At 40.3% G+C, this 22,152-nt stretch overlaps 1 protein-coding gene across 2 annotated transcripts in view; it reads left to right on the top strand.

Moving 5' to 3' along the window:
- Positions 1-9,514: 9,514 nt before the first annotated feature.
- LOC124851067 (B-cadherin-like) overlaps positions 9,515-22,152 on the top strand; it is a 44,342-nt gene continuing 31,704 nt past the window's right edge. The window contains exons 1-13 of one of the 2 annotated variants that reach the window (XM_047342425.1): positions 9,515-9,620; positions 10,181-10,432; positions 10,952-11,092; positions 11,434-11,589; positions 13,331-13,475; positions 15,321-15,493; positions 15,940-16,068; positions 16,583-16,768; positions 17,320-17,564; positions 20,141-20,283; positions 20,487-20,578; positions 20,802-20,934; positions 21,299-21,517. In XM_047342425.1, the coding sequence (XP_047198381.1) occupies positions 9,594-9,620; positions 10,181-10,432; positions 10,952-11,092; positions 11,434-11,589; positions 13,331-13,475; positions 15,321-15,493; positions 15,940-16,068; positions 16,583-16,768; positions 17,320-17,564; positions 20,141-20,283; positions 20,487-20,578; positions 20,802-20,934; positions 21,299-21,517 (2,041 nt within the window). In that variant the 5' untranslated portion in view covers positions 9,515-9,593. The remainder of the gene's footprint in view (positions 9,621-10,180; positions 10,433-10,951; positions 11,093-11,433; positions 11,590-13,330; positions 13,476-15,320; positions 15,494-15,939; positions 16,069-16,582; positions 16,769-17,319; positions 17,565-20,140; positions 20,284-20,486; positions 20,579-20,801; positions 20,935-21,298; positions 21,518-22,152) is intronic. The other variant, XM_047342424.1, reaches the window with a different exon arrangement.

Below are 22,152 nucleotides of genomic sequence, written 5' to 3' on the forward strand. Positions count from 1 at the left end.
AGAGAAAAATAAATTAAATTATAATCCCTTTGTTACAACGATGATAAAGCTCAACCAAAAGAACACATGCATGTGACACAGGTGTAATGTTTCTAAGTGTCTTCTTAATTATTAGGTCTCATTCAGCTCTTCCAGGGTGTAGACCTAAAAAAGAAGACACTGGTCTCTCCCTCATGTCCTCCTTCATTCTGGGCAAGGCAAGACAGGCTTCCATCTGATCTTTCTTTTCTTGGTTTTTTGAACATAATGTCTTGTTTGTCCATGACCTGCTGCTTCACGTGAACAGCTCTGATCTCACATGTGTGTGTCTCTCAGGCCAGATGGGTGGGAAGCGGAGCCCCAGGTCCCCTGTGTGTGTGTGTGCGCTGTCTGGGGCGCGCACACACACATTCACTCTAGTGATGTTCATGCTGGCCTGATACGTGATGATGATTTGCCAGTGTGTAGACGTATTAGAGTTCACTGTTCGCTAACGAAAATGCGCGACATACGCGCCGCTGCGGGGGCCGCTGCCAGAGCTAGGTTTGACCCCTGTTTCCCGGCGAAAGTTGATTTGTTTGCTGTTCTGCGTTAGAGAGATGCGGACGGCGTAAAAACATTGGTTGCCTCACATTTCCCCACCTCTGATCTGCGCGCCCTGTGTATGCCTCTGCCCCACCAGTGGAGCCTTGCCACCTGATTTGAATCCACCACCTTAGACTATATTTTAGGACGGACAACACAGAAGAGATCCCCAAAGTCACATGAGGTCGAGGAATGGACCTGTAAAAATGTTGCATGGAAAGTACAATTTAGCCAATTGTAAGTCAGTCCTCAGCTGTCAATCATGGTCTTTCTGCTTGTTTAAAACCAAGTATCCTAGTTGAGGACTTACTGACAAAATGTTGTTGACGGTTATCAGTGTGAAATCATCCTAAAGAAAACGTTTACATCCAAGTCAGAAGTGAGAGCCAAGCGGAAAACCACCTTGTGACTTGCTGAGAAAAGAAAGTCTCAGTTCCCCATTATTTTAGATGTCTGTGTCTAAGAGAACAGCCATTCTCACTTCAGCATGTAAATGTCATGGCACCATAACAACTAACTCTGATTTGGTTTTAGATGGTGTTTTCTCCTCTTTTTTGCAAGAGATTACTCTGAGGTATGCGCACCCTCATTGGTCCATATCTGTTGTTTATCTTTCTCTTTCAAGTTGCTCTACACAGGGAAATCAGGACCTAGCATTACAGGATGGTAAACCTAAAGAAAGATGGAAAATAAATAAGTCAGTAGCCAAGAAGCAGGTGATGCTCAACATGGGAGAAGCAAGGAGGTCGAAAAACAACTTTGAGGTGATTAGAGAACATCCGATGGCAGGAGAGTGCAAGGCCCAATACCACTTCTTAGCGTTTTATTCATCAAGATATTATGTCTACTGTCACCAAATAGAAATATGAGACATTCATGAGGAAGGTCAGATATTCTGTGAAAGAGCCCTTTGTAGACACTGCATAGCCAAATCCTCCTAGAAGATTCTGTAGAAGGTCTGGGAATCACAATTTTTTCAGGTGGCTCAATTGTACTTAATTTGTATATGCCAACAAAGTCAGGACAGAAGCACCCGTGCCTGAAATGCATTAAACCTTTCCTTAAGATAAAAGAAGCTGCACCAGCTTGGGGGTCTTAAAGAACCTCATCCAGGAAGGATTTGTACAGGCAGAAGTGTCTGCAGTGAGCTACAGTGCATGAAGTATTCTTAGCGCCACTTTTCCTACATTTTTGTTATGCAGCCAACCTTATTCAAAATGGATTAAATTCATTTTTCCTCAAATTCTACACTGAATGCCCCATAATGACAAGTGAAAAAAGTTTAATTTAAAGAATTGCTAAATTTGTAAAAATAAGAAAAGATATAACATATATAAAGTGTTGCAAGCCTTTACTCAATACATTGACTGGCAACAGCAATTGCAGCCTCAAGTCTTTTTGAGTGTGATGCTACAAGCTTGGCACACCTATTTTGGGCAGTTTCTCATTGCTTGCCTGCCAGGACCTCTCAAGCTCCATCAGGTTGGATGGGAGGCTGTCAGTTGCTGACCATTTCAAAGTCTCTCTGAGATGTTCTGACCAGGGTTAAGTCCCCAGGCTCTGGCTGGGCCACTCAAAGGACATTCAAGAGTTGTCTGCAGGCCCTCCCTTTATTATCTTAGCTGTGTGTGGGTTGATTAATCCATGTTGGAAGATAGACATGCCCAATCTGAGTCAAGTAGCTCCTGGGCAGGTTTTCAACCAGGATGTCTCTACAGGCTGCCATTCATCACCCTGGATTACAGGCTGATCTCCCACCTTCCCATGCGGCTCAGGAAAACCACATGCCCGGCATTATGCACACCACCACGCCTTTGCTGTAAGGATGTTATTAAGTATTAACAAAGGCATTCAAGCCCAGTTTGGTTTCTCAGGACCTCAGCGGCAGCATTCAGGCCAGAGTTTAATCTTGTTTCATCAGACAGAGAATTTTGTTTCTCCTTGAGTCTTATGAGAGTCCTTCAAGTGCCTTTTGGCAAACTCCAGTGGGGCTGTCATGGGCCTTTTGCTGAAGGTGGCTTCTGTCTGGCTTCCACTCTGACTTCTGTGAAACTGGTGGTGAGTGCTGCAGGAATGCGTTTGTCCTTCTGGAAGGTTCTCCTCTCTTCACAATTACATATGGAGCTCTGTCAGAGTGACCATCATTCTTAATAACTCATAGTTTTGGAAGCATTTCAAGCTTTGTAAAACTCTGACCCAAACCCATCAGTCCGGCCGCCTTTACACCAGAAAGGTCTCTATTTAGGATTTTGGGAAATGTTTTTTCAATCTGCTACAGAATGGAATTGTATTCATATTTCAATTTGGGGTATTTATTACATAATCAGGTTGACTTGAGCTTTTTCAAACCTGTTCAACAACAGCAATTTCTATGAAATCTCACGTCAATCCTATTTCTCCCTGGCCACTTTTCCAGTATGGCTACTTAAGAAATAATGTAGCTCTTTTATAAGCTTTAAGTGTTTCCCACAATGTTCAAGGTCACTCACCTCCTCTTGTGTTGATCTCAGAAACGCTGAAATATTCGTTGTTATGTACTTTTAAATGGCCAGTGTGGGGCCAGGGCATCTGTGGAAGAGGACATTAGGAGGTTCAACTCATTTGGACTATGATACAATGTGTATAATGTGATGACCTTCCACAGCATTTGTCAGCAATGGGAGATCGATGATTGTAGAGATAGTACGTCATTATCATAGGACTTTGTGTGCATTTGGGGCAAAAGATAATCACGATCAGATGGATGTTTCAATCGCAAAAATATCCACCACCTGGGAGAGGAGAGGCTGAGAGATAGTCTGGCCAGATATAGGTCAGAATAATAATTAAAGAGTCACCTCGATCATTGCTGCATAAACTCCAGATCATTATCTTTGGGAGTGAGTGAACAGTTTCGGAAAGAAGGCGAGATCATCTGTATTTGGCCGTAGACATTTAACAGGCTATGCTGGGGGTACATTTATATATCCAGTTGGGATTAAAGCCTGCCATTAGGATCAATTGATATTTGAAAGCGGAAGATATATTACGGAAGTATGTTAGCCGGCACTCAGCATAGAATGTGAGGAAAGGAGATGATAGACCTGTGAGATCCAGTTAGCCCTCAGTTTTCTGTGCTGAAACATGAATATAGAATCAAACATATAACTCATTTACATGATACCGCTTAAAGCACGAGTTGAGCATGCGACCAACTACAATAATCGTACGTTATAAAGCGAACACAAACTTGCATTCAGCCTGGCAGGCGGCATCAACAAAAGTTTATGTTTTTTTGAAAATATTTGATCTGTTCTGAAATTCTACAAATTTTAATTATGAACATGATCTGAAGGCAAAGGAGGATTAAAGATATTTCCTCATCACTCCCCCACATTATATTATTGTAATCTTATCTTAGGAAGTGATGAAGTCAAACCTATTAGCCAAACTAACTATGTTCTATTTGCTGTAATGAATATTTCAAATGTAGTTGTCTGCTCCTGAAATGTTATTAGCATATATTCTAATGTAACCTGTTAAGCCTGATTAATGTTTATATATGTATTGTTTTTCATGTTTCAATTAAACATGCTCTTTTACACTTCCCTGAACATGCTTTTGAATAAATGAAATTCCATTGACTTGAATCCGTAACTGTACAACTATAATTTATTTCACGGCAAATTTATAATAAAAGTCGTGTGAAATATTGTTATAGTATAGATGATTTGTATGAGATATTGAATGACACGCTGAATACAACAGTAACACACACAGACACATACTGACATTACTGTCAATACATCATAGATATGGATCTCATTTATGAAAATGGGAACCACAAAACTTGAGACACTTACCTTTGGCTGGTTTCACCACCACACATCAGTGACAAACACTTTTGAGGAGTTGTCTAGTTTCTGTGTGCATGTGCATGTGTGGTTAGACTGTTTGTTTCTCCAGATGCACAGACTGGGGGCTGGCTGGTCGATTGCAGCTCTGATGCACTCCTCCAGCTCAGAAGCTGCAACAGATACGGCACACTGCACAGCTGGACTCACTCTCTGGAAGAGCCACAACAATTTAAGGATATATTTACCATTACTTTTACATTTTTGTTAGATTCATTGTGAGGAGATATGAACGATGATTTATAGTGATGATATGGTTCATGGCTGTAGGCGCATTTGTTGTGTCGTTTTCCCGGGTGAGATTTTCAGCTGCAGCTGGGTTTTCTATTTTTTGATGTCACCCATTTCCATTGTGCCAGCAATTGGGCCTTATGTAAGTGATGGGACAAGAGTGCAGTCAGGGTACTGAAGCCAAAGCGTCTTCCTTGCACACCTGGTAACAGAACTTACCAGACTGTCTTTGCATGTAAGTACCACGGCAAATAATTGCTCAAGTGTTGATTTTTCTAGTTATCTTTAGTTTTAATATATATATATATTTGATGACTGATTACACATTTTCCATGATTTGGATTGCAGTTAACTAAACTGTTTTCTACCTCTAGGCACTCATTTAGAGACCACAGAAGGAGCCAAAATGTGTGTGTACCTGGATTCAAGTTAAAATTATTATTTGATATGAGGTTGGCTAGGCGGTGCAGGCTGGGCAGAGGTAGAGAGCAATCCAGGAGAGCTGCTCTCTCACCTTACCTGGTTAGTGAAACTTGGAGTGTTAGTTCCTTTTTCTCATTCATTTGTCCGTATATTTGGATATAATTTTGCAGCATTTAAAGAGCATTTCAATATTTAAAAATATCATTCAAATCATGGTATTGTTTATTTTCTCATTTATATTAGTTTGCGTTGTGTCACAATCCCCAGGAAGAACTTCTCTCCTGTCTGCTGGAGTGTGTGTGTACTCTACCACATGTGTTTCGTTACTCGCCTGATGATGTGAGACATGAAGCCAGAATCGTTCCAGTCACTTCCTTTGTTACAACTTGCCACCATGTCTCGTCTTGTATTGTATGGCAGCAGGTGGCGTGCATGCAAATGTTATTTCTGTAGGCAAAAAACTGAGGCCTTGATTGCCTAAAGTGGCTCTTTTTGTATGAATGATGTTGTGAAAGTCTCTGTATAAAAAGAAGCTCACCATGTGGAAATGTATGTGAATGTGACTTGTGAAAGTGTGTAAGTGCTTTCACGAGTGGACAAGACTAGAAAGTGCTCTACTTATAAATCTATATTACAACCATATACCATTTTAATAGCATTATTGTTTCCAACAGGGTTTCTATTATATTCACCAACAATAATGGACAAAACAAAAAAGTAATTCCAATTAGAGAATACTGCCCCAGTAAGTAACAAATCACATTTTGACCATTTCAATTCAATTCAATTTTGTTGTATAGCGCCAAATCATAAGCCTGACATTATCTCAAGGCACTTTTACAGTGAAGGTCAAGACTTTAAATTTTTATAGAAAACCCAGACAGTTCCTAAATGAGCAATGACTGCAGAGAGGAAAAAACTCCATATTAACAGGAAGAAACCTCCCAGCAAGGGCCACCTGACTCAGTGGGCAGCGGGGGAAAATGGGGAGGAAAGGGGAGAGATGGGTGGAAGAGGGGAGAAGAGAGGAGAGAGATAGGGGGCTGAGAGGAGAAGGGAGAGGAGGGGAGAGGAGAGGGCCAGGGCAGTTTGTACTTGTGGGTTTCAAGCTCTTAAACTAGTTAGAATATGAAGCTCAATTAGAGTGTAAAGATGTTATTGATTATTAATGCTTGGCGACAAGTACATATAATAATTAATTAATAATAGGTACTATTGTTAATAATAAGAATAAGAATAAAAACAATAATTGTTGTTACCTGCCAAAATCCGGAGTGCGGAGGATACCTGCAAGAAAAGAAGCTGTGTGGGGAAAAGGGCACAATTGGTGACATGTATTAAAATAAATAATAAATAGAATGTAGGGCAGAGAGAGACAGAAAGAGAAGGAGAGTGCTCAGTTCGCAGTGCATGATGGGAGTTCCCCAACTTGGTAGTCTAGGCCTATAGCAGCATTACAAGGATGGTTCAGGACTCCTTTGTACTATGGGCTTTATCAAAAGGGAATATTTTAGAATCTAACTTGTGATGTAGAGATGGTGTCTGGCTTCCTGAACCCAGAGTGGGAGCTGGTTCCACAGGAAGAGGAGCCTGGTGAGCTGAGAGAAGGCTCCTGCCTTGCTGTTCTCTCTTTCTAGACTCTAGGAACCACAAGAGGCCTGTGTTTTTGAGGAAGAAGAGTAATCTGTTAGGACAATACAGTGTTACCTGGAAATATTTGATATATGAAGGGGCTTGATTATTTCAGGGCTTTATATGAGGAGCAGGATCTTAGATTCTATTCTGGGTTTACCCAGGAGCTGATGCAGAGAAACTGAACAGGGGGTAATGTGAGTCTCTTCCAGTTCCTGTCAGCACTCGTGCTGTAACATATTGGACAACTGGAGGCTTTCACAGACTTACTGGGACGTCCTGTGTAAAGAATCACAGTAATTCAGTCTGGTGGTAACCAAATCGTGGACGAGTTTCTCAGCATCCTTCTGAGACATTTTCATAATATTAGCAGGTCACAAAGCTGTCCTGGGGCTTATTTTATATGTGGGTCGAATGACATGTCCTGGTCAAACATATCAAGGTTCTACTCACCCCAGATGGGTAGGGACCCAGGCTAACACCTTGGGGTGACTATCTACAGTCAGACAGTGTTTCTCTGAGATGTTTTAAGGCCCTGTGCACTGTGTGTCCTCAATTTGTCTGAATTTAGAAGTGGGCACTGCATCAGGCCTTGATGTTCTTGAGACATTCCTGAAGTTGATTTTTGAAGCTGGTTAGCAACAGCCTTTTCAAGGATTTGGGAAATGAAGGCAGGAGTTTGATATGGGTCTATAGTGGCTAAAACATGTGGGGACAAGAGTTTTGTTTTTAAGTAGAGTTAATAACTTTTACAAAAACATGGTACATTGGCAAAAGACATATTAATCTGATTTAATATGGAACTGCACTTAATTAAATCTTCCTTAAAGTCTAATAGACAGAGTTATTTGGTTTTAGAGGATGAAACTAGGAAGTGGTTCAGGAGGAAGATCAATTGAAGAAAAGTGGTCCAAACAGATCAGGTGCCACTGGGTGGTTCTTTGGTTTCCTGTATTAGACAATGTATATGTGATTTTCATGGGGAGGAGGTGGTGGGTTTTTCCCCTGATGGTTATTTTATTTGTGAAGAAGTTCATGAAATTATTGCTTCTCAGAGTTAGAGAGGAATAGATGGAGGTGGGCGGGGCTGTGACTATCATCAGCCTGTTTCCCAGTGCAGAGGAGACCTAAGGGTTGTTCTTATTATTTACTATTAATAATGAATAATAGGAGGTTCTAGTGTTTAAGTCACTTTCTTGCAATTTACATCAGGCTACCTTTGCAGGCTTGGTGAGAAGTTTTAAAGCATACATCACGGAGGCTGGAGAGGAAGTAGGCTGGTGGAATTGTTTTGTAATAGGCGCTGCTGTACTATTAACAAGAAGTTATCAGCTAGTGTGGGTAGAGGATTTTGATAACTCTTTTACTGTGTTAACTGCACTGACCTTGCATGGTTGTGAGGTTAGTGTCAAGAGCAGTTCTTTTATATTTGTTCTGATTGTATCAGATAAACAGAGCTATAATAGAAATTTCTGTACAGAATCAGTGTAATCAATGATTCTAAATTCAAATACTGTTAAAAATGTTTGTACAGAATAGGGATTGGGAAATATTATTACCACTTTCATTATCATCCCATATGTCAGATCAAGAGTGTGATTTAAACAGTGAGTTTAGTTTATTCAGATGTTGAGTAAAACCAATTGGTCTATAATGATGATGATGTTACTAAACTAAGGCTGTATTGCAGCATCTACACATGAATGCACAAATCACCTGTGTGGTTTATCTGTCTAAGAATTATCAGATAAATTTGAAATTCAGATAAAAATTCAAATAAGGCAGGCGTGGGATGACCTTAGTGATAACTGAATGAACTGGTCTGGTTTATGTGATTTCATGCTTGGTTGTATGAGGCTGATGATGAGATTTTCCAATGAGTTGTAACTACCTTTAGGTCAAGGGTTGATAGATAAGTCAGATTTAGAGATTGCTGCAACCCCTCCACCTCTGCCTGTGCTTTGAGAAATATGAGTAATAATATGGGTGGGGGGCGTTGCTTCATTTAAACCTACATTTTCACCATTTTGCAGAAATGTTAGACATATTAAATTGATCTGATGATCAATTATCAGATCATTAATATGTATTAATATTTCTCCTAATCAGACCAGGTTTTCCCTGAAACTTTGAAAATGATCTACGAAGCCCACATTGATTTGTCGACAGCCAACGGTGAGGGGATGACGTGTGGCTATACAAGTCATCCCTGGTCATATAAGGTGGAGGTCCAGAGTTTAAAAGTACGGAGTCTGACATTGTTTTTGCATGTGTACACACCGAATCAATATTGACTTTTGTGACCTTCGACTGACATAGTCCCATGCTGGGATAAATTTCCAACAGCAAGTCTTTGCACAGGAAAGATACTGACTGTCCCATATTAGATGTGTCAACAGTCAGTACTGAGATGAGCACTGACCACTGAAAGACTTCCTATTACCTTCAGTGTTCAATCACACATTTGCAAGCCCATGAGTCATTCACTTGACTTGTATCTGTATCAAGTAACACACACATGGATTATAGAACTGTTGTGACTCTAGGAGGCTGATGTGGCAGCTATCATCTCTTATTTTATGAACTGAAATGACCCTTTTGTACAAGTTGTTTTTACTTGATTTCATGCAGCCCTAATTGAACCATTTATGACAAGCTGCCACTTCCACGTGATATTTAGCTTAGCGTGTGTGTGTTTTTTATCCAGTGAACAATACTTTGTCATGTACGGAAAATTTGCAGATTGATTTCCCTGCATGCACTAATTGTTTCTTGTGTTCAATCCCAGTGGGCTTCAATGACTGCACAAACCGCACAAGATTTCTTTTCATCAGTAATGACAGACGTTTCATGGTCCATCCAGATGGGATATTGATGGTGAGCAGACTTTGACAGACTCGATACCGAAAAAATGCTTTCTGATGCTTCACCCTTCGTCTCACACCCTAAATGAGTTAAAATAAATGCTGCAGTTGGTTAGGTAGTAAAATAAAATAAAAGAAGGTGTGGACATTTTTAAGTATATATTTTTTGCATGTTTAATTCCCAGGGCTTTCTATTTGGAAAACCAACCGGACTGAAATACAATTAAAGGCTTGAGCCAGATCTTCATTATGAAAACTCAGCTTTGACTCTTAGACAGTTAAATTATGAGGGATATCATACAGAATATGACTCACGTGAACTCCAGGATCCACATCTATCAGCTTTGTTTAAATATCCAGCATTTCTAAATGTTTTGTCCTTTTCTATACCCTCAGTAAATATTGACCTGAGCCAATCAGAAATTCAGTCAGTTGCCAAGATCACTTGTCAATCTACTCCAGGCGAGGAATATCATCAAACTGTCCCAGTTTGCCTAATTTGTCATGTACAGTTTTTTCAAGTCAAAGAGTTAAAGCATGCCCACCTTCTCTGATGATGTTTTTTCCATCCAGGTAAAGAGAATGGTTGCTCTTCTGGAAGGACACCAGGACTTCTTTATCCACTCCTGGAACTTGCACGGTCAAAAAATTACTGTTCCAGTCACAGTCGTGCACTATGGACAAAATGATGGTCATCACCATGGACATCACACAGGGGAAAACCATGGGCATCACCAGCAAAATGTTGAGCATCACCTCGGAGAGCACAGACACCACAACAATCAGCACCACTTGAATGAAGTGGACTCTGCTAACAATACAGAGGTATGAATAGAGGCCCTGTTGGAGGGGAATAAAGAAAACCGGAAACTCATTGTTGTCAAAATAAAATTAATTTCAAAATAACACATTTAATAGGAAATATCGTTTTCAATTCCAACATGCACCAAGGATAAAGGCTCTGAGCTTTTGTCCTTAACAAACACTGCCCCTCTGTGGCCACATTAGATTGAGAACAAGCTGCGTGCTCATAGGATCTCAATGTAAAAATATCCTTCTTTTTCCACACAGCATCATTATTTCAGTATAATGTGTAATATAAATTTAATGGCATGTACTTATTTATTTGTTTAATGTAGTGCCTACATTTTAAAACCTATTGTCAAAACCCTGGACTGGGGTACACCTTGGACAGTAACAGGTTCATGATGATCTGAGCTAAAGCTTTTAAGCTAATGTGGATGCCAGCTCTAGGATTCAAGCATTTCTTTAGAGATTGTCTATCTAGACTCTTGTTAGACTAATAAACCCTATAGTACTTAAAATGTATGTACATTTTTATAGAATGCAACCACCCCAGAGGTGCCTGTTCTGAATTTCCCCAAGTCTGGTGATGGATTGAGGAGGAGGAGGAGCGACTGGGTTATTCCTGACATCTATGTTCCTGAAAATAACAAAGGACCCTATCCTCTTAAAGTAGCTCAGGTAAGGTGGACAATTTGCACAATCAAATACTCAAATGCAAAAAATTCTAATAACAATGGTTGCAGAAAATAGATGTTTCCTTGTAACAATGACAACTACGTTCTTTGGTGCACCATGGCTGTGATTTAACAAGGTTGAGATCACATGGTAACTTACTTGATCAGAATGTAGAATATGGTAGCTAAGCCAGTCTTTGTTTTTCTAGCCCAGGAATTTTAAAGCAGCAAACCTCAAAGAACTTAGCACTTCTTCTTTACTAAATTTAAATGGTTTTGCAATATATTAACTATGGTTACAGTCAGTGAGAATTGTTTAACTCACACCTGTTGTGTTTTGTCCAGATCCGTTCTAGTGAAGATAAAGTGAAGACGATATCTTACAGCATCACTGGTCCAGGAGCTAATGAGCCTCCCCTTGGCCTTTTCACAATGGACAGGCTCACTGGTACTTTGTATCTGACACAGCCTCTGGACAGAGAGAAGGTGGACAGGTACACGGTAAGCACCCTCTCTGATGTTAGTTTTATATCTACACTTTTTGTCAAACATTGTGTATTTCTTTTCACTTTCATTTTATGCTGACGTCCAAGTACAGTAAAGTGCCTTCATCTACACTCAATAGCCCTTAATAGAACATGGACAAGTGAACCAAAAACTCATTATAGACAGTTTGTGATAAATTTGTGGTGAGGTTAAGATCAGGACATTGTTATGAAACCATTTCTAAAGCTTAGTCTTCCCAGGAGCATAGGGATCTCATTAGTTGTGAGGCAGAAGAGGTTTGGAACCAAAGGTCTCTTCTAGAGCTGGATGTCCAGTCAAGTTGACTAACCAAGGCGGGCTGAGACAGGGAGGTGGAAAAACAATATATATATATTTCAGTGCCTCATTTTGGTGCCTGAGCTATGTACTGACAGAGTTATCCTGCTTAGAGGTAACATTAACATCACTGCACGTGCCTCTGGTGGCAGCACACTCTACATGGCTTTGGCAGCACTTAATGTTACCCTACAGTTATCTAGTAGCTACCTCAAACTCAAGTAGACAAAACAACAAAATACCTGAAGATAAACTGTCGAAAATATGTCTATATTTTATGTGAAAGGATTCCGACACTGGGACATGCAGCAAATGTGTGAGCAATTGAGAGAGGAGAGCTGAGAGCAACTGTTGTCCCAGGAGCAACAGCTTATAGAGTTGGTGGTATGTTGTTTATGATCCACCAGAAAACCGAGAGGAGAAGAAGAAAGACAAAATAATTGTCTGGTTCCTCCTAGCCGTGTACAAGATACTTTTGAAAGCAGAGGGTTGCACCTTGAAGATGTTCCTTGAAGAAAACCTGCTTCAGAGTGAACACAACCTAAGATTGGCATGACTGTTAAACTCCCAGCGTGACAATGACTTGAAGCATGATGCCAAGACAAAGCTGGAGTGTCTTCAGCACAAGTCTGACTTTCCTTAAGTGGTCCAGACAAAGTAAATGGTATCTGGACTGTATTTAAATTGCGCTTTTTCAGTACAACAACAACAACTACAAGCGCTTGACAATTTGTGTGGCAATCAAACACACATTTATACAGTGTCATCCAGACTTAAACCCCATAGAAACTGTGTAGAGACTTGAAGCTCAGATACCAAACAAGAAGACTTGAAGCTGTAACTGCTGCTAAAGGAGCCTCTACAAAGTACTGAACTCGGGGTCTGAATACTTCTGTAAAAGAGAGGTTGTTTCTGAAACCAAGTCAGGATGGGTTATTAATTGTAGACGGATGGAAAAAAAATGGGAACTTGGTCCATTTCAAAAAATGATGTCTATTATATAATGTGTGGAAAAAAATGTCTGAATACTCTGAGATCACTGTGTGCAATCGAGTAGTAAACAGGCAGTAAAGCCTACCTGCATTTGGGTTGACACATCCACTACTTTTCTTTAAAAAATGGACATAAATGAGCAATAATCAAAATGCCTTCTGGAGATGTCATGTAAACAAAGTAATGCCTACCATTCAGTGTTCATTTCATTTATGTTCTCCCTCTTAATGCATTTGAAAAGTCTTCTTTTAAATGTATTTTACAGTGGTGTCAAGTTTATCTCTGTTTACTTGCCAGTAGTATTTTTCACAGTTTACTGAGTGTAAAACTCATGGCTGGAATATACCTCACATCACCTGAATGAAATATCTACATTGATTATTTTTACATGTGTTGTATTATGATACAAATGTGTGTCTGTTCGCAGTTTAAAGCACATGTTGCGGTAGATGGGTCACTAAATGCTGAGCAGCCGATGGATATTATGGTGATTGTAATAGACCAGAATGACAACAAACCTGTTTTTGATCAAGATACATTTCTGGGAGAAGTTCCTGAATCCTCACCAACAGGTACAGTGAGATACTTTCATTTATGATTGGATAAATATGTTACATTTAACAGAGAAGAGCTAGCAGTAATATTCTGTGGCAGCACTGACATTGTTGTGGTCTTCTCACTCAATTATTCACTGCTTTAGGTTTCTTATAGTCGTACATTATATTTAAAATGGGAGAATGAAAGGTTGGCAAATGGAATATATCCAGAATGTAACCAATTATTAATAATTTGAAATGAAGCATACATGCTAACAGATTTTGCAGATGAGTGTTTGTGGGTTGAGGTAGGTGTTGAGTAGTGTTGTGCCATAATGCATCAAACATGATACCATAAAATGGTGTGCCTTTCGGCATTCAATAAATTTGGTTATCAAGATAAAAATATTAAATATTAATATTTTATTATTAATATTAAATAATAACTTTAATTGATTAAAGTTACCTCGGGGCACCACCCTTCAAAGGAAGGGAAAAGATAGCCAATTTATTGATTAAGTCTCATAAAGGTTCTAACTACAAATTTGGAACTCTGATTAACAATTCAATTAATAACTATAACCAAAATTACCATATAGATAGTTAGCTAAGTTGAAAGATATGGGGTTCTTGACAGTGTAGAGGTTGGCGAAATTCACTTATGCAACATTAATGGAAAAACATTTGTGAAAGAAAAACATTTATTATGAATATAATAAAGTATAAAAACACAAATTACTAACGGTCTAATTGCTAAACAAAGATAGGTATGTGTGTATACATGTGTGTGTGTCTGTGTGAGTCAGCGTGCTTTCAAGATGGTGGCTGGCCAAAGAGATAACACCCGTCCCCCACCTATTGGAATGTTTACGACCTGTAGAGATAATGAGGTGAAGAGTTATGCGTGTGTCTGTGTGTGTGTGTGTCTGTGTGTGTGTCTGTGTGTGTGTGTGCCAAATTAGAGGAAGTTACTAGATTGGATGCAACGAAAGACTGTGAAGAGCATAACAGACTAACATTACTTTCTCAATAACTTGTACCCAAAATATCACAACACCACAAATCAAACTTATAAACCTCACACAGAATCGAATAAACAGTCTTGCTTAGCCTAGTATAATTATTAAGCCCAGTTGTGTTACCAGTCCGTGGAAAGGGGAAAAAGGAAGTTGCTGTGCAGTTCGCAGTTTTGTGTCGTCTTGCTGGTCTCGGTTGAGCGGTGTAGCTCAGTTGCTGGCTGAAGTTTTCCAGCAGGACATCGAGTCGCTGCTAGGACGTTGGTAGAGCTTGGAGGGCGAGGAGGTTTCCTTGGTGAGATGAGCTGGAAGCTGCACCTTTGTGCTCCTCTCGAAGAGTTGGATGGGAAGAGAAGATGTGAGCTGGAGAAGAGGCTCCACAGCCTTCCCTCCTGTGGAAGGATCGTAGGAAGAGGCAGGAGAGGCTGAAGAGAGGCTCGACAGCCTTCTCTCCGTTGAGGGAGTTTAGAAAGAGAGAGATCGAGAAGCTGGAGAACTTAGCTTATATTGGCCCGGTGACCTCACAGGTCATGGGGTCCAGAGTGACCAATGGGAGTTGAAACCTGTGTCCCTGGGGGGGGTTTCCACCCCTCTGTGTGAAGTTGATGCCCTCTGGGACATTGAGTTCCTTGCTCTGGTTTTTAATGGCCCCTGGGAGACGGAGTCCTGGAGGGACATGCTGCTTCCGGCTTTGATGGCACATGTAGGCCGAAGTGTGGTTTCACACAAAACCATGGCCCAACAGTAGAGTCCAAAAAAATGGGGTAGAATGAATCTGCAGAATAAAGAACATGTCAAATTAAAAGTGTTCACGTTGTTACGTCTCTGTACTTAAATTCACATTTCTGAAAACCCCTTTGTGCAGGTTTTGAGGTGATAACGGTTGTGGCCATAGATCTTGACGAGCCGGGTAATGCCAATTCGGATGTTCGTTACCGTATTCTGAGCCAGGATCCAAAGTTCCCCAGTGGCCCACTGTTTGAGATCAACCCAAACACTGGAGCAATCAGAGTCAATGCCCGTGGGCTAGACAGAGAGGTGAGGATTTTAAAACGTACTGTATTAGCATTTTACTTCAACTGTGCTAGCATTCATAATTTTAGATATGTTAGATTAGTATGAAGCCTCTGTTGATCTTGTAGTCACTTTACCATTTATAGGAGCTGTCTGTCATTGGCTGTCGGGTAGGGCTGTAAAGATTAACTGATCCATATTTGGGAATCAATATTTAAGATGCATATGATTCCACTGATGAAACTACAGATTCTGGGTTTCCAGGAGAAGTTGTTTAACATGGGTGGAACACAAAAACAAAGTTTGTTTTGCAGGTATTTGGACAAAGGACAGAGCAATGAGATTAGTATTACCTTTTCATCACTATGTCAGACCTGGTACAGATTTAGTGTTTTATGATCAGAGAATGATAGCAGAGTGTTTAAGCTGTCCATTTGACGAGTTACACTAATTGTATGTCTCCCCAACAGAAATACCCAAAGCACACTCTGGTGATAGAGGCAGCAGACATGGAGGGAAACGGGTTGACTGGAAATGCCACAGTAATCATCACTGTAACAGACAGCAATGACAACCCTCCAGCTTTCACTCAGTCCTCTGTAAGTAAAACATACAAACAGTTCAATCACAGCTTTGCAAGGATGTCTACTTGTCACCAAGCAGTGTGCTTTTTTATTTTTATTTTTACTTCTGTCTGAAATACAGTACAGTGTTTTAAAAATGATTAGGAAATCAACTGTAAATCTGCAGCCATCATGCAGACATGTAGTACAAGTACAAAAATCTTTACAATCACAGCAAGTCACCTGGGCTTGATGAACATTGACTTCATACATGGTCAACTGTAAGGCTACTGCTGGAGAACGTAGCTGATCATAATCATTTTTGGTGATGAGCAACAAACAATGATTGTTCTCCATTTTATCGGATCTCAGTTTAGGTTCTGAATGTCTACGACATGATTGGATAGTAATTCTTTTACATTTATACTTTTCACATGTGACAACAAATCAAATGGAAACTCAGATATTGATGTAGGAGGGTATCTTTAAGAAATAAACCTTTATGTCAGGGAACTATACTTTTTTCAACATATCCCTTGCTTTCTCACAGTATGAGGCAACAGTACCAGAAAACAGAGTGGACGCTCTGGTCATTACGATGGCAGTAACAGATGGTGATGAGCCACATTCACCAGCCTGGAACACCAAATTCAAGATTGTTGATGGTGATCCTGGAGGCCTGTTCACAGTCACAACAGGAAGTAACAAACACGAAGGGATCATTACTACTGCCAAGGTAGGACCTAAAGCATGAATTCTCAAACAAGCCACAATATCAAAGATTAGAGATATCAGTGAACACTTTTATTTGGAACACTACACCTATACTGGGTAGTTCCTCCCTCAACTCCACAAGATTATAGAAACTTTCCATAGAGATTCTGTTGAGAGTCTTTATGCTCAGTGTGGATCACGGTTGGGTTGATCCCTGGCTCCTCCAGTACGCATGCCTCTTTGGGCGAGACACTCTACCCTAAATGACCCTGATGGAGTGTGAATGCGATGTGATAGTATGTAGCTAGTTTGCATGAAGACGCACTAAATGAATGTGTGAGAATTTGATGAATTTGTATGATTTATAGTTTAAAGCCTTTTGAGTGGTCGTTAAGACTAGAAAAGCATCAAAAAGCATATAAATATACATGTACTCTTCTGTGACCTGTTGCAGTAATGAAGTAGCAGTGTTCAAGTGGCTTACTCTTTTAGAACAAGTTTGTGTTTTACAGCAGAACAAGATGTAAGATCGTTATCTGATAAATGAATGTACTGTTTCCTCCATCCAACCAGGGTCTTGACTTTGAAATGATCAGCAAGCACACTCTGTTGGTTGCAGTGGAGAATGACATTCCATTTGTTACTCCACTGCCCACTGCCACAGCCACAGTGGTGGTGAACGTGCAGGATGTCAACGAAGCTCCAGTCTTTGATCCAGTTGAAAAGTTTGTGTCCAAACCGGAGAACCTTCCTGTTGACGGTGACGTGGTGCAGTACACTGCTTCTGACCCCGACATTACACGCAAACAGAAAGTCATGTAAGAGAAAACTGATGAAAATAACATCATGTTACTTTGAACATTTATCAAAACACATTAATCCCTGTTGCAGAAAATTAGACAGTAAAGTTTAAAACGCTGCTCACACTAGTTTCATGTGGGAGTGAAATATACGATGTGAGAAGTCCAGCTCGAGAAACAGATTTGTATTTAAAAGAGTAAGGCACTAAAAGACAGCACAGTGATTTGTAATACTCACAGACAGGATTAAGGCTGCAACAACTAATTGATTTAATCAATTATAAAAATAGTTGGCAACTAATTTCATAATCGATAAATAGGGTCTGCTCTAATGCCCTGCACACACTGCAGCAATGTTTCCGTAGGTAGGGGCAGTACTGCCTTGTGTAGCTCATGTAACAACACTGTTTCTTCTCTGGACTAAGCTTTTAAAAACTGGCAGAGACAAACACTGCTACCAATACAGCACAGACAAGTGTACTTTCCAAGTTGTCAAAAGTGTTGAAACAATTTACATTAATGCCTTCAAAGAAGACTGTTTTCTGCAAAGCTGATCTTGTATGGCACAGCAGCAAAATATCTGTGGAATGAACATGAGGAGAGAACATGTTGGAGCTGAAGATAACTTTTTCTCTTGGTTTACCAGGGGATCGTAAATAGCTTCAAGGATCATACCACAGTGATATGCTGCCGTGTCATGTGTTGTGCCATAATGCATTAAACGTGATACCATGAAATGGTGTGCCTTTCGGCATTCAATAAATTTGGTTATCAAAATAAAATATTAAATATTAATATTGTATTATTAATATTAAATAATAACTTTAATTGATTAAAGTTACCTCAGGGCACCACCCTTCAAAGGAAGGGAAAAGATAGCCAATTTATTGAATAAGTCTTATAAAAGTACTAACTACAAATTTGGAACTCTGATTAACAATTCAATTAATAACTATAACCAAAATTACCATATAGATAGTTAGCTAAGTTCAAGGATATGGAGTTCTTGACAGTGTAGAGGTTGGCAAAATTCACTTATGCAACATTAATGAAAAAACATTTGTGAAAGAAAAACATTTATTATGAATATAATAAAGTATAAAAACACAAATTACTAACGGTGTACTTACTAAACAAAGATAGGTATGTGTGTGTGTCTGTGTGAGTCAGCGTGCTTTCAAAATGGCGGCTGGCCAATTGAATATAACACCCTCCCCCCACCTATTGGAATGTTTACGACCTGTAGAGATAATGAGGTGAAGAGTTAGGACTGAAGAGCATAACTAGCATTAACTTTCTCAACAACTTGTAACCACAATATCACAACACAAGTCAAACTTATAAACGTCATACAGAATCAAATAAACAGTTAGCTTAGCCTAGTATAATTATTAAGCCCAGTTGTGTTACCCGTCGGTGGAAAGGGGAAACAAGAGTTGCTGTGCAGTTCGCAGTCCTGTGAAGTCGTCTTGCTGGTTTCTGTCTGGCTGTGTAGCTCAGTTGCTGGTTGAAGTTTTCAAGCAGGACATCGCATCGCTGCTAGGACGTTGGTAGAGCTTGGAGGGCGAGGAGGTGTCCTTGGTGAGATGAGCTGGAAGCTGCACCTTTGTGCTCTTCTCGAAGAGTTGGATGGGAAGAGAAGATGTGAGCTGGAGAAGAGGCTCGACAGCCTTCCCTCCTGTAGAAGGATTGTAGGACGAGGGCAGAAGAGGCTCGACAGCCTTCTCTCCGTGGAGGGAGTGTAGAAAGAGAGCAGAAAAGACAGAAGAGGGGGAGAACAGGCCTTATATTGGCCCGGTGACCTCACAGGTCATGGGGTCCAGAGTGACCAATGGGAGTTGAAACCTGTGCCCCTGGGGGGGGTTTCACCCCTCTGGGTGAAGTTGATGCCCTCTGGGAGACTGAGTTCCTTGCTCTGGATTTGATGGCCCCTGGGAGACTGAGTCCTGGAGGAACATGCTGCTTCAGGCTTTGACGGCACATGTAGGCCGAAGTGTGGTTTCACAAAGAACCATGGCCCAACACATGTGAAAGTTTTCTTTTAGTGTTTCATGTAAAATATTCTCACACTTTAAACGACTGATGCTTTCCCGGCTCATCGAGGAGAGAGAAGGCAGCTGTGGTCAAGAGAAGATACATTTTAGATATTAAATTATGACTAGTCGGAATTAAATTGTAGACATCTGAAAGTGGAATTATATTCATAATTTGATTGCAGACATCTTAATGCATATGTAAAGATAATTGCACAAGAAGATGTGCAATTAGTTTTTCTAAATAAACTGCTAGAAAAGATGGAATGAAGCTTTGTCTTATCTGATAAATAATCGCTGAATCAAAAAACAATTGCCAGATTAATCGATTATCAAAATAGTTGTTGGTTGCAGCCCTTGACTGGATATTGGTGTACAGCAATTACAGCATGAGCTGTAGAAAAGTACATCATCTTTACGTGATGTACACGCAGACTCTCACTATACTGTGATGAATTGAATATTGTTTAATTGACAAGTTATTTGTATGTCCCATTGTGAAGCTTGTTTTTGTGATAAGCTTGTTTGCATTGACCTCACATCATTTCTCTGACTGTCCAGGTATAAAATAATCAGCGACCCTGCGGGCTGGCTGAACGTGGCCAAGGACACAGGCCTGATTAAGGTGAAAAGCATCATGGACAGAGAGTCGCACTTTGTCAAGGACAGCAAATACACAGCACTCATTGGTGCATACGACAATGGTAGGTGTGACAATAAGCTTGATAATCGTTAAAAGTTGTCGAACTATAGACTTGAGAATTCATTTTATTTTGCTCACCGTGTGTGTGTGTGTGTGTGTGTGTGTCTGTGTGTGTGTGTGTGTGTGTGTGTGTGTGTGTGTGTGTGTGTGTGTGTGTGTGTGTGTGTGTGTGTGTGTGTGTGTGTGTGTGTGTGATCTCACCAGATGACGTCCCGGCCACAGGAACTGGTACTCTGATTATACAGCTTGAAGACGTCAATGACAATGCACCCATAATTGAGGAACGTACAATAAAGGTGTGTTTCATTTCCCAGATGCTGAACAGTTGTCATGTGTTTGAGCACTTTTAATGCTGATGTAACTTAACATGGAGGAGTTTAGCTGTCTGGTGGAGAGCCTCTATACATATGAAACAAATAATTAAATGCTGCTGTTCTAAAAGTAGCCAAACATAACTGTTGTCCACTTAATTGATCAGCAAATTCAAATGTTTCAATATGACATTTTGTGTTTTCTCAGGTGTGTTACAAGGAATCGGCTCCTCAGCTGCTTTCAGTAACAGATAAAGATGGACCTGGCTTTGCTGCTCCATACAGTGTCTCTTTACAGGGCATGTCCAAGACCAACTGGACCGCTCGGATGAATGATTCCAGTATGTGCACTATGATACAGGCTTGTTGTTTTACATTTTAAAAACATAGTTTTAAAAACAAACCCACAAAACCCACTTTTGGTGCTGTTCTATTTCAGATAACCAAAAAGTAAAAAATGTTGATAACTGTATAGAAGTCTTCCTCCCAGTCTGTGTACCACGCAATGTAAGCTCCAAAATTTGATTTGTAGCATTATTGTTATGGTCAATGTGTAGTTTAAAGCAATTGGTGGGAACAAAATGAGCGCTGCTTTGGAAATGAATCTGGAATTAGATTAAATTATAGATTCCTGAGATATATACTGATATGGAATAATGCAGGGGTTATAAACTACACTTTCTTCTCATTTCTTCTTTGTTGCAGAAACGGGCATCATACTTAATTTAGGCACTGAGCTGGAAAGTGGAGAATACACTGTGGTCCTGAGGGTTACAGACAACGATGGCATGGAGCAGGACAACACCGTCCAGGCCACAGTGTGTGACTGCACAGGTGAAATCGTGTCCTGTTCAGGGGGAATTGCCGGTGGGAGCAGCCTGCCCATGATTCTTGGAATACTGGGAGGCATCCTGTTGCTGCTCAGTGAGTCTTTGATTCTAGTTCAATTTGAAAAGATTTATATCGAAGTCCCAGGGAAGAACTTTAGCCTGTAACTCAAAGAAAAGTCATGTAGCTTTGCATCTCAACCTGCAGCTGTTTGATTTTGGTGCAGATCATTTGTTCTGTATGACACAGGAGAAGCTCTGCCTGTTTCAGTAATCTGAAAACTGCTGGAGAGTTATAGCATAAATTATAATTCTGTATAAAGATTACGTAACGTTTGCTTTCAATTTGGGCATCAAAACAATTTGTTTAATGTAGCCAGGTAGTACTAACTTGACGGCCTCACTGACGGATGTACAAAGCTGATGAAAATGTGCTTTTGCTGAGGAACATCGTGAGTGGTGGATTAATCCACATTTGATTCGGTCTCAGTCGGAATGAGCCAAGTGAGTAAATTTGAAGATGTAATTCATTGCGGGTTAGGATGGCCCTACGATGAAACTTGTGTATCTATGCAGTAGAAAGTCGGGGGGGGGGATTGGTCAAACATGACGAGAGAAAACAGAGAAAAGGGACTGAGGAATTCCCTTTTCCCCAAAAGGTAGAACACCCATAATGCAACCGGTGCCCAGGCCTCCCTCCTATTGAATGCTTGACCTGACCTACAGTGTTTT

Source organism: Hippoglossus stenolepis, chromosome 12 (genome assembly GCF_022539355.2).
Source record: "Hippoglossus stenolepis isolate QCI-W04-F060 chromosome 12, HSTE1.2, whole genome shotgun sequence".
Lineage (NCBI taxonomy): Eukaryota > Metazoa > Chordata > Actinopteri > Pleuronectiformes > Pleuronectidae > Hippoglossus > Hippoglossus stenolepis.